This window comes from Nycticebus coucang, chromosome 18 (assembly GCF_027406575.1).
Source record: "Nycticebus coucang isolate mNycCou1 chromosome 18, mNycCou1.pri, whole genome shotgun sequence".
Taxonomy (NCBI): domain Eukaryota; kingdom Metazoa; phylum Chordata; class Mammalia; order Primates; family Lorisidae; genus Nycticebus; species Nycticebus coucang.
In genome coordinates, this window is record NC_069797.1 from 74,999,621 (window position 1) to 75,018,981 (window position 19,361).

General features: G+C 55.2%; 2 protein-coding genes across 3 annotated transcripts in view; one reads left to right on the plus strand and one right to left on the minus strand.

Moving 5' to 3' along the window:
- Positions 1-750: 750 nt before the first annotated feature.
- On the plus strand, positions 751-4,209 carry SPHK1 (sphingosine kinase 1). The gene is made up of 6 exons (XM_053568689.1): positions 751-1,223; positions 1,875-2,078; positions 2,417-2,569; positions 2,649-2,743; positions 2,820-2,935; positions 3,162-4,209. The coding sequence occupies exons 2-6, from the start codon at positions 2,069-2,071 to the stop codon at positions 3,964-3,966; spliced, it is 1,179 nt and encodes a 392-aa protein (XP_053424664.1). The 5' UTR covers positions 751-1,223; positions 1,875-2,068; the 3' UTR covers positions 3,967-4,209.
- Positions 4,210-5,068: 859 nt separating this feature from the next.
- UBE2O (ubiquitin conjugating enzyme E2 O) overlaps positions 5,069-19,361 on the minus strand; it is a 62,661-nt gene continuing 48,368 nt past the window's right edge. Inside the window, exons 4-18 of one of the 2 annotated variants that reach the window (XM_053568691.1) lie at positions 17,305-17,402; positions 16,778-16,841; positions 15,860-16,003; positions 15,243-15,352; positions 14,954-15,104; positions 14,255-14,724; positions 13,660-13,814; positions 13,253-13,365; positions 13,038-13,166; positions 12,289-12,378; positions 10,761-11,457; positions 10,346-10,482; positions 7,602-7,805; positions 7,448-7,505; positions 5,069-7,315 (exon numbers count right to left, since the gene is read on the minus strand). In XM_053568691.1, coding sequence (XP_053424666.1) covers positions 6,645-7,315; positions 7,448-7,505; positions 7,602-7,805; positions 10,346-10,482; positions 10,761-11,457; positions 12,289-12,378; positions 13,038-13,166; positions 13,253-13,365; positions 13,660-13,814; positions 14,255-14,724; positions 14,954-15,104; positions 15,243-15,352; positions 15,860-16,003; positions 16,778-16,841; positions 17,305-17,402 — 3,291 coding nt within the window. In that variant the 3' untranslated portion in view covers positions 5,069-6,644. Of the gene's footprint in view, positions 7,316-7,447; positions 7,506-7,601; positions 7,806-10,345; positions 10,483-10,760; positions 11,458-12,288; positions 12,382-13,037; positions 13,167-13,252; positions 13,366-13,659; positions 13,815-14,254; positions 14,725-14,953; positions 15,105-15,242; positions 15,353-15,859; positions 16,004-16,777; positions 16,842-17,304; positions 17,403-19,361 lie in introns of both variants that reach the window. The other variant, XM_053568690.1, reaches the window with a different exon arrangement.

The window sequence follows — 19,361 nt, forward strand, 5'->3', positions numbered from 1 at the left end:
TTCCCTACTTTAAGAAGCGATGAGAAGAGAGAGGTGTGCCGGGGCCAGAGCCACCTCCGCCTCCTACACCGGTTTGGTTTTTTCTAACTCTGGCACTACCTGGTGAGGTCACCAAGTGGGCCTTGCCAACTTCTCCCAGTCTTCGTAATAACCCCACAGGGATATAACTTTTGGTGACGGACACGTTCAGGTCACTTGATGTGATGTGCATATCACGCACACACTGACACACGCGTCCCCGTCGGCCTCGACTGAAGTGACAACGCCAGGGTGCGCTTGTATCTTCTTGCAGAGCCGGGGTGGAGGCGGAGGGACACGCCCCCCGTGCTTGGCTCTCCAATCCGGAAAAGGACCCTGAGCCCCGTCTACACCAACAAGGTTCTCCTCCCGCTCCTTCCTCCCGACCGTATATTCCGGCTCGGAGACCCCGATCCGGTCGTCTGCTCTGCCCCTGACAGCGAGCTAGGTTGCCTCGGGCTCGGTGGCTGGGTGGCCGAGCTGCCGAGTAAGGAGGTTAAAAATAACCCTCCTCGCGAGAGCGGGGGAGGAAGAAGGAGAAGCCCGCGGGAGGCCAGCGAGACGCCCGGGCCGGAGGAGCCGGGCGGCCCTGGTCCTCAAATTCCGCGTGGCTGCTGGAGCAGGGCGCGCGAGGGGGCGGCGCGGGAGGTTCTGCCCACACCATCTGGGGCGGCAAGGGCGCGCGCGGCGTCGAGGTGAGAAGGCGAGAGTCGAGATGAAGCCGAGGTGAAGCCGCGCATTCTTGGCGCCCGCCCATCCGACATCGGGCACCCAGACGAGTTCGCTCGGATCCCGCATCTCGGATTGCGTTGCGCGCTCACCTCCGCGCTTCACCGGTTACCTCCGCCGCACTCTGGCCCGGGCGCGGCGCCACCTTCTCGCCGGTCACTTAGAACTAGTAGTGGGGCGCCCCACGACCCACTTAACAGCCTGCGGGTGGCCAAACATTGAGCGCTGGAGTTGCAGGAGGCGGCGCAGGGAGACCGGCCGCAGGTTCCACCCTCGCGAGCGCGGGGCGTGGCCAGGCCGGCGCGGAGGCTCAGTGCCCTCCCAGCTCCAGGCCGCCGGGCTGCGAAGTTCAGCTAAAAGTTTGAGGCCGGAGGGAGGGAGGCCAGAGTTGTCTTCGCAGACACGGGGCAGAGCCTGGGACCCGCTGTGTCCTAGGGAACAGAGGTGGCGCCTCCCCAGCAAACTGGACCGACTGGGTAGGGCCGTCCGCCCTGCTCTCACCTCCCTCCGCTGGTGGCTCCCCGGCGGCCCGCCTTCGCGGGGCCCCGGGGAACTGGGCCACGAGCCGGACGGCCTTCGTGCCCACTCACCTCTCGTGAGAGGACCGGCGGCAGCTGGTGGCCCGGCTCGGGCTCGGCTTTCGCGCGACAGGGGCGCTGTTCCTACGATCGCGGCGCCCGTCCCAGCAGAGGGGGGTGGTTCTTGGAGGGACACGCGGCAACCAGGCTGGCTTGGAGCGGGTATCCTCGCCCAGAACTTCGTGCCCGGCGATGTCCGCTCAAGTTCTGGGATTTTTACGAAATTGGTCTCCCTTCCCCCTGGCGGCTCCGCGGGGTGAGGAGCTAGTCCGTCGGAGAGCGCCACGGGCCTCTGACTCATCCATCGGGCGGAACCCGGGGCCTCTGCGAGGAAAGCCCTCGGAAAGAAACCCTTTGCCTCGAGGGGTGGGGGCTCAGTCCCACAACGGGGGCGCCCGTGGTGGCACCGGACCTCCCAGAAAACTAGGACCCCGACCCATGGGCTTCCCACGATGCAGAAGCGCGGCTCCCGGCGCAGGGTCCCAGGATCCAGCCGGGCGCCCCCCAGTGCCGCCCTGCACTCAGTCAACGCTGTCTCCTCTCCTTCAGATCCGGCCGTCTCGGGGAATGACGCGGGTGCCCCCACAGCCCTGGCTCTGGGCGGGGAGGGCGAGCCCCACAACCGGCCCCGCGACGCCCGCCTGGACAGCACCGATAAGGAGCTGAAGGCAGAAGCCGGCGCCACGGGCAGCGCCCCGACAGCACCGGGGACTCCCAGGCAGCGGGAGCCGCGGGTCGAGGTTATGGATCCAGGTTTGTGGGGTTCCTGCTGGGAAGGGCTGTAAGGGGATCCCTCTCAACCAGGAACGATGGAACACTGAACTGGACCACAAAAAGGGGCTAGGGACGTTCGAGAGAAACATTCTCCCCGAGGCCAGAAGCCAGCCGGGCCTGAGCCAAGGCTGGGGATGTGAGGGGCGCCCTTCCGGCACCCCAGAGCTCTCCACCAGCGGCCGCTTCCTCGGGCAGTGTTCTATCTGGTCAATTGCACGGGTGTTGCAGGCTCGTTTCCACCCCAGGGCCCCTTGTTGTTATCCTCAGCCCCCTAGTGGCGGGTTGGGGACGCGGCCTTTTCGTTCCCCCCGCCCCAGCGGGCTCCCCCCAGCGCCTGCTCCCGCGGCCCTGTCGTGTGCTGGTGCTGCTGAACCCCCGCAGCGGCAAGGGCAAGGGCCTGCACCTCTTCAGGAGCCACGTGCAGCCCCTTCTGGCCGAGGCCGAAATCTCCTTCACGCTGATGCTCACTGGTGAGTGTCTCCCTGAGGGTACCCAGGGAGCATACCCCACCAGAGGACCCCCAGCCTTCATAGGTGCCTCTCCTGGTAGAAAGGCGCAACCACGCGCGGGAGCTGGTGCGGTCTGAAGAGCTGGGCCGCTGGGACGCGCTGGTGGTCATGTCTGGAGATGGGCTCATGTTTGAGGTGAGGGCTGCACCAGGAGGCTGGCCCCAGGGCTTGGCCCTATCCTTTCCAGGCTGAGGCCACACTGCCCTAACAGGTGGTGAACGGACTCATGGAGCGGCCTGACTGGGAGACTGCGATCCAGAAGCCTCTGTGTAGCCTCCCAGCTGGCTCTGGCAACGCGCTGGCAGCATCCTTGAACCATTATGCTGGGTGAGATCCCAGGGCCACAGGGGACCTTACAGCCCCTCTTTTGCCTCAGTCCTGGGGCTTTCTCCCCGTGACCCCAGCTGACTGCTTCCACCTGTTCCATCTGACACTGGTCCTGCCAACTCCCTAGAGACCACAGGTGGCTTTGTCCATCCCCACTCCCTAGGGGAAGGAAGGGGAGGATGCATAGGGGCTCCTGCCCTGACATATCTGACCTCTTCCCCTACAGCTATGAGCAAGTTACTAATGAAGACCTCCTGACCAACTGCACCCTGCTACTGTGCCGCCGGCTGTTGTCGCCCATGAACCTGCTATCACTGCAAACGGCCTCTGGGACGCGCCTCTTCTCTGTGCTCAGCCTGGCCTGGGGCTTCATTGCTGACGTGGACCTGGAGAGTGAGAAGTACCGACGCCTGGGGGAGATGCGCTTCACTCTGGGCACTGTCCTGCGCCTGGCAGCCTTGCGCACCTACCGGGGCCGGCTGGCCTACCTTCCCGTGGGGAGAGCCGTCTCTAAGACACCCATTTCCCCTGCTCTAGTCCCACAGGGCCCTGTGGATGTGCACCTAGCACCCCTGGAGGAGCCAGTGCCCTCTCACTGGACAGTCGTGCCTGAACGGGACTTTGTGCTGGTGCTGGCGCTGCTGCACTCGCACCTGGGCAGTGAGATGTTTGCAGCACCCATGGGCCGCTGTGGGGCTGGCGTCATGCACCTGTTCTATGTGCGGGCAGGTGTGTCCCGGGCCATGCTGCTGCGCCTCTTCCTGGCCATGGAGAAAGGCAGGCACATGGAGTATGCCTGCCCCTACCTGGTGTATGTGCCTGTGGTCGCCTTCCGCCTGGAGCCCATGGATGGGAGGGGTGTGTTTGCAGTGGATGGGGAGTTGATGATCAGTGAGGCTGTTCAGGGCCAGGTACACCCAAACTACTTCTGGATGGTCAGTGATTGTATGGAGCCCCCACCTGGCCAGAAGCCTGAGCAGATGCTACCTCCAGAGGAGCCCCGTGACTCCTTGGGCCTTTCTGTGCCTTAGCCTGTCTACTTGGTCTACCCAGAGCCCATGACCCTTCCTCCTTTCCTTAGGACTGGAGGGCCTGTGCACAGCTCACGTGGGGTGGAGGGGGCTTTGGGAGAATAGGCTCTGCCTAACAGAGGCCAGAATGAGTCCTGGGCCAGGAGCCCAGCTGGCTGGGCCCAGTTGCCTGTGGAAGGCATCCCCTTTTTTGTTTTGGGATGCCCACACCATGAACTAAATCCAAATAAAGTGATATTCCCAGCCTGCTGGTCCTGTCCTTGGAACTGGGGAGGGAACGGGGTCTTGCTCAAGCCTGGACTACATTAGTGACAGCCCAGGCCCCCAGGTATGGCCATTCTGGTGGGAGGCCCAGAGCCAGAGCTCCTGCAGTGTCCCGTGCTAAGTGTAGGGTTCACCACACTGACCCCACACATCGAAGATGAGCTGAAGCTGGTATGTCTTACCTAGAATCACATAGCCAACTAGTCTTAGCACATCTGGTTGGAGCCCCAGGAGAAGAAAACATCTGAGTTACTGAGTTAAGGGCATTAGGAAACCATCAAGGAGCAAAAGAGATTTAAGAGATCAAAATGGCCAGCAGATGTTCTCTTATTAAGAGGGGTCTGTCATCCCCCTAATGAGGGGACTAGAGTTCCTCAGGCTCACTGAGCTGGTTCTGTCTATCCCCACTCATCCTTGTGGAGTGCCAGGCAGTAGTTAAAATGCAGCAGCAGGGAGGGGCATACGCCAGTCTCCAAAACTGGGCAGCTATTTGGCTTAAAGCCCAGGAGGGTGACACCTGCTTGCCACCAGGTGCTATGATGTCAGCTTCTCCAGAATCTGCAAGGAGTTGAACTAGTTAATCTTGCCTCTGGGGATCATGGCTGCTGGTAGGCAGACATAGCTGTAAGCCTTGAGGAATAAATTTGCCACCAGCCAAAAAGAGGCAAGACAAACGACCCCATGGCAGAAAAAGGCGTTCATGCAGGCTGGGTGGGGGAAGGTGCTGTCTGCACTGGTCCCCCAGCCGGCCAGGGAAGCCAAGGACCCCCTGCCACAAGTCTTCCCTGGTAGCACAGGAGCCCCAGAGAGGAAGAAAGGCAACAGAGTCTAGATGAATGGCAGAGGCAGGTTTAATGTTGTCACCTTGTCTTGTTTATGAGCCAACCCAAAAAAAAAAAAAAAAAATGCAGTAAAAAAAAGTTTAATCACACAGCACTTTATACAGATATTGTAAGCAGTAGGCATTCACATCGCCACGTGAACAACGCACTGGGAAGCACAGCCCACTAGTCACTCCAGGTCTTCCTCAAACAAGATACTAACTCTGGGCTCCCAGGGCCACAGTGTGTGGCCAACTTGGCCCAGCTCCGTCCACGTGGCTCTGCTGGCTGGTGGTCATGGCACAGCACAGTGAGGAGCCCACTTAAGGCTGACAAGACGCATCATGCTTTGGCTTTTTCTTTTTTTGTCTTTTTTTCTAGTAAGAGTTAATATCTTTGCTTTTGAGATTGTTTTTCAACCTTAAATATTACATACATACACCAAAAATTACATAGCTGCAGTGTGCTCAACAGCATCCTCTTAACCTGGAGCTTCACATTATCAAAAGCTTAGAAAACTTGTAAACCTCTGGGCTTGTCTATGGGCGAGAGGAGAGCCCCTGCCGGCCGCCAGCCCCCTGGATTGAGCCTGCAGTTTGTAAGCAAAGGGCTGACAGGAGGCCTCGTTCTAGCCTGAGAGCACAGGATTGCTCTGTGTTGTGAGCTGCACGCTGCGTCCCAGTGTGACCACTTGATGGAGAGGCCCTCGCACTTGCCCTGTGCTGCTGCTCCCGCTTTCTGAAGCCAGAAATGAGGCTGACCAGGGAGCAGACTCCTGCCACAGTCCACACAGTGGGGCCTGAGAGCCAGAACTGCCAATGTCCCCACCAGCCTCAGACAGGAAGAACAAGGCACCTACAGCCTTTCCCGGCAACTCCCTGGTCCTCAACTCCATGTTAACATGTGAGGGCCACCACCTCTCCAGGGTGTCACCCTGAACCTAGCCTGGTTCCAGCCTCTCTTAGAGAGTAAGTTCAACAGGCCTAAGGGCTACAATGTGGTAAACAGGTCAGTGTAGAGCTGGAAGTCAGTGACAGTAGCTATGACTCCCAGGGGACAATGCTGACACTGGGGGACTAGGGAGGACCTGGTGGTAGTAGCAGCAGTAGGGTCTGGGACATGAGGAGGCTAAAATTGAACTGAAGAGGTTAAAAGGGACTAGGGGAATTAACGGAGCAGCCCACACATCATGCAAGGCACGGCCACTCTCCAGCTGACCTGCCAGGCATCTGGCTCAAAGAGCTCAGAGTCAGGTCCTAGAACACCCACCTCTGACCTGAGAAGGGGACAGCAAGTGAGCAAGTGCCAGGACATTCTGCCGGAGATGACGAGTATAAAATCAGCAACAGGGTTCCAATTTTCTTTGCCACAGGGGACCCGCCTATTGAAAGATTGCTCAGGACAGAAATGGCAGCATCTCAAGACACTTCTTGCACTTCAGCATCAAACTCACCTTGGGGAGAAGAGGGTGGTGAGGGGCTTGCATGGGAAGACTGGGGGTGAGGGGCGGGGATGGGGGAGATTCCAGGGAGGGAGTGAGCAGGCAGTAGCTGGCCTCTCCCACTGTGATGCTCCTTCCTGAAGGGCTGTGGGCTATTTGTCCTCTGTGCTCTCAGGCATGCCTGCCTCTAGGAGAGCAGCCCGGAATTGCGTCAGGACACCCCGGATGCTCTTGATGAAACCCTTAGAAAGCGGGAAGAGGGGGAAACCGATGTCAGGGTAGCCACTCTTCTCAGGCAAAAAGCTCCGGTAACTCTTTCTCCGCTTCTTTGGTTTGACACTGGGTGGCACTGAAGAGTCTGGCGCAGTCTCGGAAGTCTGGTCTGTGTGGTCCCTGCTGGCTGAGGCTGGGCCCTGGGTCCCGCCCTCTGAGTCTGAGCCCTGGGAGGCCTCTCCAGGGGCCAGCCCTCCATCCTCAGGTTCCTGTCTGCCAGAGTCTGAGAGCTCGGCTGCAGCTGGTGGCTCCGGTGAGCTGCTAGCCTTAGGGATCCCATTAGACAGCATGTGGGCTCTCTCCAGCAAGGCATGGGTTTCCAGCCAGGACTCGATGCGATTCACCAGCCGCCAGCCTCCGGTGCTGAAGTGCTGCCGAATCTCCTGCTCGAAGACCTCAGGAGGCCGCCGCACCAGCTGGGTCATGGACTGCACCACTCGGATCAGCGCCATCTCATTGTAGCAGCGACTGTTCTCATAGCCTTCCTGCAGGCCCCGGTCACTGTCAAAGCCAGCTTCATTGTAGTACGGTTCATTCACCAGGATCAGACCTGCAGGGTAGGGACATCTTTCCTCAGTGGGTGAGAGAAGCAGGGGCAGGCTGGCTCCAAACCCCCAGGACAGCCAGTCACTGTGCCCTCCAGCACCCTCGCCCCTGTCACATTACCCCAGCCCTAAAGTACCTTGGATGGAGATGAGCACCTGGAGAAGGCTGGACTTGCTTGTCCACCTCTCTGTCCCCTGAAACATACACGGCACCATCAATTCTGTCCCAGACAGGCTACACCCCTGCTGTCTCCTCCTACACCCTAATTGGGGGGCTGGTGCTGTACTCACCTTTCCAATCCAGGTGCCCAGCAGGCTGACGCACACCTTCCCATTGTCATACAAGTTGGGGTTCAGGCGACCACTGCACTGGGAGAGGTAGCAAAAGTGGGGGGGCACTGCTGGGTAGATGTTGGGGAGCTGGATGTCAAACAGGTAGAGGCCATCCTCATAGGGGGTCCGAGTGGGGCCCTTGATTAGGGCTGAGAAGAGGTCCTGAAGGAAGGAGGAAAGGCTGAGTTTGGGGGCTTGGGGGGCTACACATGGTATCTGGTTTTGCTCTTTTCCAGGGCACCAGGCAGATCAAGCAGGAGGAGGGACGCCTGGGATCCCAGACATACCAGCAATGGAGAAGCTAAGCAGACCCACTCTCTGTGCAGACCCACTCTGCATCTTTGAACCCTGACATAAGAATTTTCCAAACTGGTTTTTATCTAACCAGGTTTTTTTCCCTCATGAATCATTACTTCAAAATTATATTTCTGGGTAGTCCCTGTGGCTCAAAGGAGTAGGGTGCTGGCCCCATATACTGGAGGTTGTGGGTTCAAACCCAGCCCCGGCCAAAACTGCAAAAAACAAAACAAACCAAAAAAAAATTGTATTTCTTTCTTTTTTCTTTTGGAGATAACAGTCTCACTTTGTCACCCTCAGTAGAGTACCGTGGCATCACAGTTCACAGCAACCTCAAACTCCTGGGCGCAAGCGATTTTCTTGCTTCAGCTTCCCAAGTAGATGGGACTACAGGTACCCACTATAATGCCTCGGCTATTTTTTGGGATGGGGTCTCATTCTTGCTCAGGCTAGTCTCAAACTCCTGAGCTCAGGCAATCCACCCGCCTCAGCCTCCCAAAGTGCTAGGGTTACAGGCGTGAGCCACTTTGCCTGGCCCTAAAATTGTAATTCTCTAAACATCTGTCCTTACACTGCCTCCAACAAGGCAAGCAAAACCAAGCAGCAGTTAGAAACTGAAAAGAGAGTTCAGGGTGGCCAGGCTGCACTTGCTTTGAGGGCCTGGGGAGAGGGATGGTCTCACAACTAGGGGCCCTTCTAAACAGCACCCTCTTCTCTGTGGCTCTCTGGACCCCTGTTCTTTACTTCTTTGCTCCTTCTTTCCAGGGCAGGGCTGGAGCTCCTTCTTTCCAGGGGCCTCAGACTCAGGTTCAGTGTCCAGTACAGTGTGTGGCTCACAGCGGAGGCCCAGAAAGGATTTGCTGAGTAAGTGGCAGGCAGAACAGGCCTGGCACATTCCTGGAGCCAAGACAGAGGCACCCATACTGCCTCCACTCAATATGACTCAGCCAGGCCCCATCCACAAATGGAGTGGGAAAATGAAATGTGATGTGGCCACATGGTATTATACTATTCTCTAGGGAAAAGGGACAAACTAAATCATCATAAATCATCAGCTAGGTCTCAAGAATGATCCTGTTAAGCAAAGACAGCAAATTATAATTGATGTGTACAATGACAAGCTACCTTTCTAAACAAATCATACAAAACACTATGTGCTTGTGACACAGGAGAAGGCAGAAATATGAAAAAGTGTCATTTATCTGGAAGAAGACCCACCAAACTTCTATAGTCATGACCTTGGGGTGGGGGCGGGGGGAGGAAAGGCCTAGGATTTGGGAGAAAAGCAAATAAGTTTTGGGCAAAGGCAACTTTGGCTCTTTTTGTGATGTAATCTTTCTCTCTTTTTGCTTTTAAAGTGACAGGGTCTCACTCTGTCCCTCAGGCTAGAGAGCAGAGGCCAGATTACATAGTTTACTGTAGCTTCAAACTTCTGGGCTCATGCAATCTTCCTGCCTCAAACTGCAGGTGCATGCCACCACATCATGCCCAGCTAATTTTTGCATTTTTTGTAGAGACAGGGTCTTGCTGTGTTGCCCAGGCTGGTCTCAAAACTCCTGGCCTAAAGCCATCCTCTTGCTTCAGCCTCCCAAAGTACTAGGATTACAGGCATGGGCCACTGCGCCTGGCCTCTTTCTGTAATGTTCTAATTTTTCAAAAAGCAGAATAGATTCAGATAATAATAATAAAATTAATTTCAAATTAACTTTAAAAAGGAGTAGGAGCCAGCCCCATACACCAAGGGTGGCGGGTTCAAACCCAGCCCCAGCCAAAGTGCAACAAAAAAATAGCCGGGCATTGTGGTGGGCGCCTGTAGTCCCAGCTACTCAGGAGGCTGAAGCAAGAGAGTCAGCTAGGCCTTGGAGTTGGAGATTGCTGTGAGCTGTGTGATGCCACAGCACTCTACCCAGGGTGATGGAGTTAGACTCTTGTCTCAAAAAATAAATAAAGGGGAGGGCAGCGCCTGTGGCTCAGTGGGTAGGGCACCAGCCCCATATACTGAGGATGGTGGGTTCAAACCTGGCCCCGGCCAAACTGCAACAAAACAATAGCTGGGCGTTGTGGAGGGTGCCTGTAATCCCAGCTACTCAGGAGGCTGAGGCAAGAGAATCGTGTAAGCCCAGGAGTTGGAAGTTGCTGTGAGCTATGACGCCACAGCACTCTACCGAGGGTGATAAAGTGAAACTCTGTCTCCACAAAAAAAAAAAAAAGTAAGAGCCATGAAGTTCAGATACATGTGTGGGTTCCTCCGGCCCTGTGGGCCACGTGGTTGCTTGGCTCTGAGTCTGCCCCTCACCTGCCAGAGACATGGCTGCCCCTGTAAAAGGTGGGTGGCCACTTGGTCACTGGGTGCCCACACAACACATCTGCATCTACCCATGTTAAGCCCATGCCAGCCTACTTGCCATTCTGTCCTCAAAAGTCTTAACCATAATGCCATCAGGCAGTGAGGTAGCCAGCAGTGCCATCTCTTTCCGTACTGTGCTGAAGAACTTCTTGGCTTCTGGAGGCTGGAACTCAATTTTCTTAAAAGAGTGATTTGCTAGAGGGAGAAAGAGAGCAGTCAGTCCCTGACGAAGAGTCCCTGGGTGCTCCCTCTGCAAACCTGGCTACCACCCTTGGGAAACATGGCCTGGAGGTAGCAGCTGCTCGACGTGCTCCTGGACAGGTGAACAAACCCACAGGCTTCCCACCCTCTGCTCCCAGCCTCAGGCAGCAGCAGAGGCAGGATGGCACTAATGACCTGGCCCCAGAGCTGGTAACACAAACGACAGCCTTGAGCAGGCAGGGGAGGTGAAGACCAGGTGAGGGCTGACTCACAGGGCGCAAACTCCAGCACTGAGAAGACCTCGCCCTTGGCGCTGGTGAAGGTGACACCAGGCTTGCCGCCACACTGCTGGCAGAGCACTGGGGTCTCACTGGGCCACTCAGCCTTCACAGGTGACTGCCCCTCAGGCTTGTCCTCCTTGCGCTCTGTGTCAGGCATCGCCTCCATCTTTTCTTCCTCGGCAATGGCCACATTGTCCAGGGTCTTCTTGAGGTTCTCCTGTAGCTTCTTGATGTCATCCAGAAACTTCTTCTCCCGAGTTGGCTTCTCTGGCTCCACAGTGGGGGAGGTGGGTGAGCCTGTCAGCAGCTGCTCCACGGTCATGTTCTTGAGGCTCTCCAGGATCTTGATGGCCTCTTTCAACTCACGGAAGCTTTTGGGGGGCCCCTCCTTGCCAGCCTTCTCCATCAGCCCAGCCACGGGGGTGGCCATGGCTACAGCCCCTTGGACAGCTGCTGTGGCAGCCTCTTCACTGATCACCACCCCCTTGTCTTCCTCAGAGGATGCTGGCTGCTCTGTAGGTAGGATGGGGGGCTCCTCTATCTTGGGGTGCTCATCTTCTACCAGCCCATTGTCCGTCTCCCAGCTGTCACTGTCATCTTCCCACTCGTCTGAGGATGCCCCGCTGGTGCTACCTTCTACTGAATCGTAGTCTGACTCCTCGATCTCAGACTCAATGTTGTACAAATGCTGGAGGCAAAAGCGCAGCAAGAGGGTGATTCAGACAGGAAGTCACCTCTCCACCAAACAGAGGCTGATTACTGGGCTCTCTGAGACCTTGGTGACCCCATTCTACCCTGCCTCTTCCTGCTCTGGACTTTGTAGCTTCAGCCTCCATGTGGGGTGGTCCCTATGTCTCTGGGAAGAGTCTTTCACATGTCCCATGCCTAGCAGGATACGAAGCCCAAGGCAATGGCCCGTTCCAGCCTCCCCAACCCCTGTGCATGTAGCCAGCATCTGCCCAAGAGGCCGAGGGGTTCAAGTGGAAACCTTGGCAAATCCAGCCCCAACCTCTAGAGAATTGGGATTGATGCAGCCTATGTGGGGGGCTGCACTGGGAGCTGGGAACATGTAGTTGGAGGGCAGGAGTGGGAGAGTTGGCCTTGTGTCACCCCTGCTGCCTTTCTTGGAATAGCTATTTTGATGATGGGGCAAGCCCTTCCCTCCCTTGTCCCCAGTGCAGGCACCAGGAGGAGGGCTGGGCTGTGTAGTTTGGCTCAAACCAGGAGGAAAAAGAAGAGGAAACAGAACAGCCTTCCTGCCCAGAACCCAGCAGCAGGAACTAGGCCAGTACTCTTCCCTCCTCTTCTTTATCTGGTAGAGGTTTCCTAGAAACGGGTGGTGGGAAAGTCTCTACCTCCTTTTAGAAGAAACTTGCATTTTCTGAGCATAGTGAGCTGAGAATCCAGAAAAATCCTGGAGATGGGCCTGTCTTTAGGCTCTGAGGAGCAGTACACGAGCACATCCCCAGCCTAGTTGCCACATCACAAGCCAAGTGGCTGGGATTTGTCATAGTCTCACCTGGGGCAGGATGATGGTCTTCGAGTTGTCAGCCCACACCACCTCTACCTTGCTGCTGACGTCCACGCGGGCGACCTGGCCCACTGATGGCTGCTGGGCAAAGGGGACAGAGTCAGAAGGACAGCTCCCCAGGAGGGGCAAGGGCTAGAGCACCTCTGAAGGAAGCTCTAGCAATGGGTGGCAAGGAACGAGGCCGTGAGTACAGAAGGGACGTAGGCACTGGCAGAATGTAACTTGAGTGTGGGATGCCCTTGCTCACCTCCACCTAGCAATTGAGTGATTAGACTCTGGCTTTCATCAGCCCCACCAATTCCCCTCCCTGCCTGCAGCATTCTGACTGCTTGGAGCTTCCTGCTGTTCCTGGGGGAGGGTTGCTGCTTTACTACATTTGTTCCTACTTGTCCCCTGCCCAGAATCTGTCCTGACCCCCCACCCAATGTTTCCACTAGTCTCTCCTATGCTCTGCAGTACTTGACATCACACCCACAGGGCTTGGGAAGAGGAATTCAGCTCCTCTGGTAAACTTAACACAGGCAGCTCAAGAGGTCTCACTGAAGCCAAAGGCAGGGAGAGGAGTACTCCTGCAAGCGTTAGGGCTGAGCAGCAACTCTCCTACAGGGCAGCTGCCTTCCTGGGGACACTGGGCCCACAGGGCCTTCAGGTTCTTGCCTCCTGGTGGCACCCTCAGGGACCAGAGCTGTGGCACAGGAAGGGAGCAGTGGTCCAGAGCCTGGATGTGGGGTCTGTACCTCACCCTCCTGGTGAGGAGCCCCGTCCTCGGCATTGCCGATGCGGATCACGATGTCAGTCGTGCGGAAACGAAAGTCAGGGTGGTCAGCAATGTCATAAACGCTCACGTCGTCTTCTTCTCCGATCAGCTATGGCACAGGATGGGCTGTTGTGAGCCAGGGGCTCTACTCCCACCTAGAGCCCACCCGAAGGAAGCAGCAGGAGCTGCACACACCTCCACATCGTCTCCACTCGGCCGTAGCTTGAACCACTTCACCATGCAGGTGCGGCCAATGTGGTCCCCAGACTGTACCACACCATAGACAGCAGGGTCCGGGCAGCTCTGGACTAGGTAACGGGAAAGGGGATATGACTAGCTGAGGGGCCTTGGTGGAGCCTGCCTGACACCCAAATCTCTAACCACAGCAAGGCACGGAGCCAGACCTTCCTTGGGCTCAGCCCCTGGAGGCCAGAATAGGCCTCCCCCAGTCCTCAAAATGGTGAGACCCCTTCAAATGGGCAGTCTCCTTCCTGTCCCCAGCTTAGCTCTCACACAATGACCCCTGTTCATTCTTTCTAACACCACCAACGGGCCCTTGTTAGCAACGGCCTTGCTGGCTGCCCTTCTGGCGCCAGCACTACCTCGCTTATCCACCACGAAGTCTCCAGGGCAGAATTCATTGTTGTCCAGGTGGTGCACGGGGAAGAGGTCGTTGGAGCGGATGTTGCATTCCACGGAGCCATCCTGCCACATCACGTCAGCTGAGGTCATTGTGGTCACCACCTCCACCGCCACCCTGCCAGGTGCAAAGGCAGTGAGCCAGGCCATGAAAAAATGCTTCCCCGGGAAAAGGGCAGATAATCTTTCTGCACCTCCACCTCCCTTTGGGTTTGGTAACCTGAAAATCTTAATCCCAGGTCTGTAGGATGAGAATTTTTGAAGCATGGTAGGCTCACCTACAGTTCCAATGCCATGCCCTCTCAGAACTGGGCCCATTTGGGAATGCTCAGACAATTGTGGTCCCTTAAGGCCAGGCTCAAGGTCACTGCCACCATCCTACCCTCTGCACCACTCCCGATTCTCTCCTTTCCACTGTGACCTACCCCAGGTACTGTGTATCACCTCACACAGGCTAGCAGATGGTGTGAGTGTTGTACACATGTGCACCCAGGGAATGGGCACCCTCTGCTTGGTTTCACACTGGACACTGTGCAGGGAGGCATGGTCTGAGTTTACCTGTCCCCTGGCTTGAAATCACGAGTGATTTTATTCTTCTTCCTCTTGTGTTTTCGCTTTAAGTTCTTGATAGACAAAGGAATGCTCTTTTTGCGACTTGTGCCGCTGCCACTCTGGGAAGAAGTGGTGGAGCTGGCGGAAGAGGTCACTGAGCTGGTGTCGTCTGTGTCATCAGCGGCCTCGTCATCTGCATCCTGCTCTACGGAGTGCAGCCTGTCATCTCCTCCTTCCTTCAGCAGGAAGGGGGGCAGGTGCTCTGCAGCCTCATGGGACTCCTCTGGGCCCTCGTCCTGCATCTCCACTGGGCTGGCAGACCCATTGGGTGTCTCCTCAGGGCTGGCGGATCCCATTTCGCTCTTGGCTTTGGCTTCTTTCTTGTCTGGGTCCTCAATGGAATGGTCCCTGGAACACTGAGTGTCTGGGGAGCATGACATGATCCTCACAACCTGCTTCTTCAACAGGCGCTTCACCTGGGAGGGCGGAGCATGGGGGAACAGAGGGTGTGGAGAGCGGCAGGTAGGCTGGCCCTGCCCCAGGTGTATTGGTCTGGGAGGACGACAGCTATACACACCTGAGTGGCCAGCAAAGGTCATCAGGGCTGCCCCCCAAGGCCTAAAGCACAGATTGTCCTTCTGGCCATGGAAATGGCTCAAGGCCAGTTCCTCCAATGCCCACCAACCCCCAACCCCAAGGACATACCTTCTTGGCCATAGAGCCCTCCCCCTGGGCGCAGTTTTTTTCTGGACATTCCCAGGCAATCTTGGCCGGCTCTACCTTGGCTGGGAAGACATACAGACAGCGCTCCCCAAGCTGCCGCTGAGCATGGTCAAAGCATCCAAGACGCTTCACCCTGTGGGGAAGCAGCAGGCTGGGCTGGACTTCAGAGAGGCCAGGAGCGCTCTTGCTTCTGTCCACTGATCCGTGGCCAGGACTCAGAGACTTGCCCTAGATGTGCCTCTGGGGTTTCTGGTAGTGGGGCCATGCTCACCTGCCTAGGTTTTCCTGGGTGATGACAGAGGGTGGTGGGCTGACGCTGTCTGTGCCCCCTGGACAGAAACTCTTGGTAATCCAAGTGACTTTCAGCTCTACAACCTGCACCTGGGGATGGCAGGTGAGAGGCAGGTAAGATGTGCCAGTTAGGGCAGACTCTGACAGCAATTGAGGGATGGGTCAGGGACTGACCCACTGATGTTTTGTTTTTGTATGTTCTGTTGTCCTGCATATACATAAAAACAATTGGTGAGGTCCATCCCTGACACCCCTCCCCCCGCCTTTGGGATGTGACTGTTAACAAGAAGTGCAGAGCCCACCCGACCTCAGAGCAGGCTCTGACTGTAAATACAGCCCAACCAACCCCAGGACCGTTGCTGCTTCCTCATGCTAGTCAGGGGCCACTCTCCCACCTTGCTCAGCCTGTGTAAGCCAGGCTGGGAGGCACCTGTCTATTGGACACTTTGTGATCACACCTTGGGTTCCTTTTATCCTCAAGGCCATAGTCCAGATGCTAAGGAGTAGGGCTTCATCCCCCAGAGTAAGCGAGAAAGTGGGAGAAGCTCAGCTCCAAGCATAGAGGTGAAGGACTCTGTGTCCCGCCCCGGGCCCCACCTCTTCCACCACCACTCGGAACTTGCTCTTGGTGCTCAGCACAGGCTTGACACCCGACAGCCACTGGACACTGGAGAAGATCTTGGCAGGGCCAATGAGCACCTGGCCTGGGTAGAAGCCGTAGGAATCATCAAAGAAGAGACCCTGCAGGATTTGGGGCCAGTGGAGAATCCTGTGAGAGGAGCCTGCCCTGCACCTTCCCACCCGCAGAAGGCTCCACACTCCCTAAAACAAATTCTAAATGCTGGAACATCACTTCCCAGACCAAGGTGCACATGCATCATCTGCCAATCTTGTTACGATGCAAATTCTGACCCTGCCTTGCTAACAGGCTCCTACGTAAGGTGAATGTGTGAATGATGCTGGTTAAGGGGTCATGCTCTGAGGAAGAAGCTCTAGAGGGCACTGGTGCCTCCACCTGCTGGTCCATGCACCCCCTATACAGTTACTTATCTATCAGCTGTGCCTGTGACCACTGTGCTAACACATCACACTGCACTGAGAAGCTCTAGACACCTCACACAGAAAACTGGAGACACAAATGAAAGTTCTAATACTTTCTGCCCATAGCCAAACTTTTTTTTTTCTTTTTATTAAGGCAGAGTCTTACTCTGTCAGCCTGGGTAGAGGGCTGTGGCATCATAACTCACAGCAAACTCAAACTCCTGGGTCTGAGCAATCCTCTTGCTTCAGCCTTTTGAGTAGCTGGGTCTAAAGGTGCCTGCCACAATGCCTGGCTACCATCCCAGACTTTTAGATCTTCTGGTGCATACCCACACCTTTTCTAGGAAACCACTTTTTTTTTAGCAGAGGCCAGCCACAAGCCTCCTAAGTTGTCCTCTATCCTGGCGCAGCCAGAGGGCTAAGGAACAATATAGCGCCTACCCAGGAGCAGCCGGCCTGGCAGAGCATACCTACCGAGTCGCTGATGTGCGGGCAGACATCATAGAGCTTGGCACCGTCTTCTGTGTTCATGGAGCACCTGAAACAGTGAACAGAGGCTTGGTCTCCACCAGGGGGCACAATGAGCGTCAAACAGCAGTGATTCAGAGGTGCCAATGCGTCCAGATGCCCTGAAACAGCACGATTCATCTTCTGCTAACAATTCAGCCTCTGAGATGGTATAAGAAACTCTCCTACAATGAATGAGACCCTGAGCAGCACCTGAGTGATGCTCATTACCATCAAAGCTTCTAAGGTAAAGCATTAGTCCCTAACAGATGATGCTTCTCCCCAGAAACTGACAGAGAGAATTAGGCCATGGCAGATGAGGAAACCAGCATGGGTTAGGCCCTAAAACACAAGGCCCCTCACACCTGCCATATCTGTCACTGCCCTTGATCAAACCCATCATCAGGGCCCCATGAGAAAACACTCTCCTCCTCCCGTCTTTCCAACAGGCTACTCTTCCCAAGCTGATGGATCCTTTGTGGTGAGACAGCTACCTGGCCCCATTGGATAGCTTCAGGATGATCTGGTTCTTCAAGTCATAGACCTTCCCCAGCCAGCAGTCATAGGCAATGTAGTCCCCGTACATGAAGGGCTGCAGACCAAGCGGACAAGTGTAGTGAGAGAGAGCAGACAACGTTGTTGACACTCAGGGTGCAAATTCCTCTTTGCCCCAGTGAAACAGGGACGAAAGATCTGGGTAGCTTATTGTATGGACCAGTTGGCTCCAAGATCTCAGTAATTGCTGCAGCAGGCCTCCCCTCAAGTTCTAGGCTACACCCCAATTCCCCTTTCCAGTGAGCAGGAAGTGGTTGGTGGTGTAGGGGGCTGCCTGGTGGGGCTAGGAGGTCTGTCAGGAGTCATGGATATAGGATACTGAGCAAGGATGGGCTGTGGATGTGCAGGCCGAGGAGACAGACATACAGTTGGGAGGTGGCTATGTGGACAAATAAGTGCTTTGAGTAGATATATCTATGTATTGAGGATAACGAGAGCCACGTTTCTCACTGCTGAAAAAACAGAGAGATGGGGAAGGAAAGACCTGAGGGCCTAAAGTGGAAATGGAGGCATTAGGATGGACTCACGTGTTTAATACACACAAATAGGTGCAGATGCATTAGGATGTGTGTACATGTATGAACATACACTTATTAGCACACCTCACATCCAGATCTTAGTTTTTAAAATACCATTCTCCTCTTGAAAGGAACTAGGCTCCTTGGAGAAATGGCTGATTCCACAGCTGGGTCAGAAAAATGACAAGATGAGCTAGGAATACCTTGTACCAGAAAGAAAGAAAATGCTTTAAAAAAAAAAAAAAGGCGAAGCCATTTGAAAAGGACACAAAAGTATTTTGAAAGGGGTCCCAATGGCCAAATCTGGGATCGTTAATGGTAATAAATGGGGCAAAAGGTAGAGCTCATTCACCCAGGCAAACGCCAGCTAACAGAAAGGGGGAGGGAGCATCGGGGTTGTTAAAGAACCACTGAGGTACATCAGAGTGACAGCCATTTCCAGTGGGAACTGTGCATGGAGGCCAAGGCTGGTGAATTTGGGTTGGACAAATGACAGGTTATGGACACAATCTGAGAATGTGTCCCCACAAAATATAACCACTTACAAAGGGGGCAAATGGTAACTTTTGGGTAGACAGACGTGGCAGACTCCAACATGACCAGGGATCACAGCAAACATCCCCAGCAGTGCAGCTACTATACGGTGAGTCAGAGCAGAGCTCAGGGCATTTATGTGGCAGGCCTGCTGAGAATGCACGGCCACCGGGCCACATCAGACAGACCAGGTGGAGGCTTATAATACAGAATGTGTCACTATCCAGGATATGGAAGATAAGGAGATACTAGGGAACCATTCCAGATTAGAGAGAAACTGAAGACTTGACAACTAAATGCAAGATGTGTTCCTGAATGGGATACAGGATCATAAAAGGAAAAATTGAGGACAATCAAATGGGGGCTATGGATCAGACAGTAACTATCTGTGTTGATCTCTTAACCTGGGCGTACACAATGGTTAGCTAGGAGGGAGTCGTGCTTCTGAGAAACACACTGTAGTAGTCAAGGGTGACGGGACATCGTGTCTGTAGCTTTCTCTCAAAAGTTTCAGGAATAAAAACGTCTAGAGGGGCTCATCACCTGTAGCTCAGCGGCTAGGGCGCCGGCCACATACACCAGAGCTGGTGGGTTCGAATCCAGCCTGGCCCTGCAAAACAACAATGAGAACTAGAACCAAAAACAGCCAGGCATTGTGGCGGGCACCCATAGTCCCAGCTACTTGGGAGGCTGACGCAAGAGAATCGCTTAAGCCCAAGAGTTTGAGGTTGCTGTGAGCTGTGATGCCAAAGCACTCTAACCAGGGTGACAGCTTGAGACTCTGTCTCAAAAAAAAAAAAAATTCTAGAGGGAGAAAGCAGCTGGAGTAAAATGTCAACAGCTAAGGAATCTGGATGATGCAAGTTTGAAATCATTTAAAAAATAAATTATTGAAATTCTTTTTAATAAAACATTTTAAAGGAGAAAGGAAAATAGGTGCACCA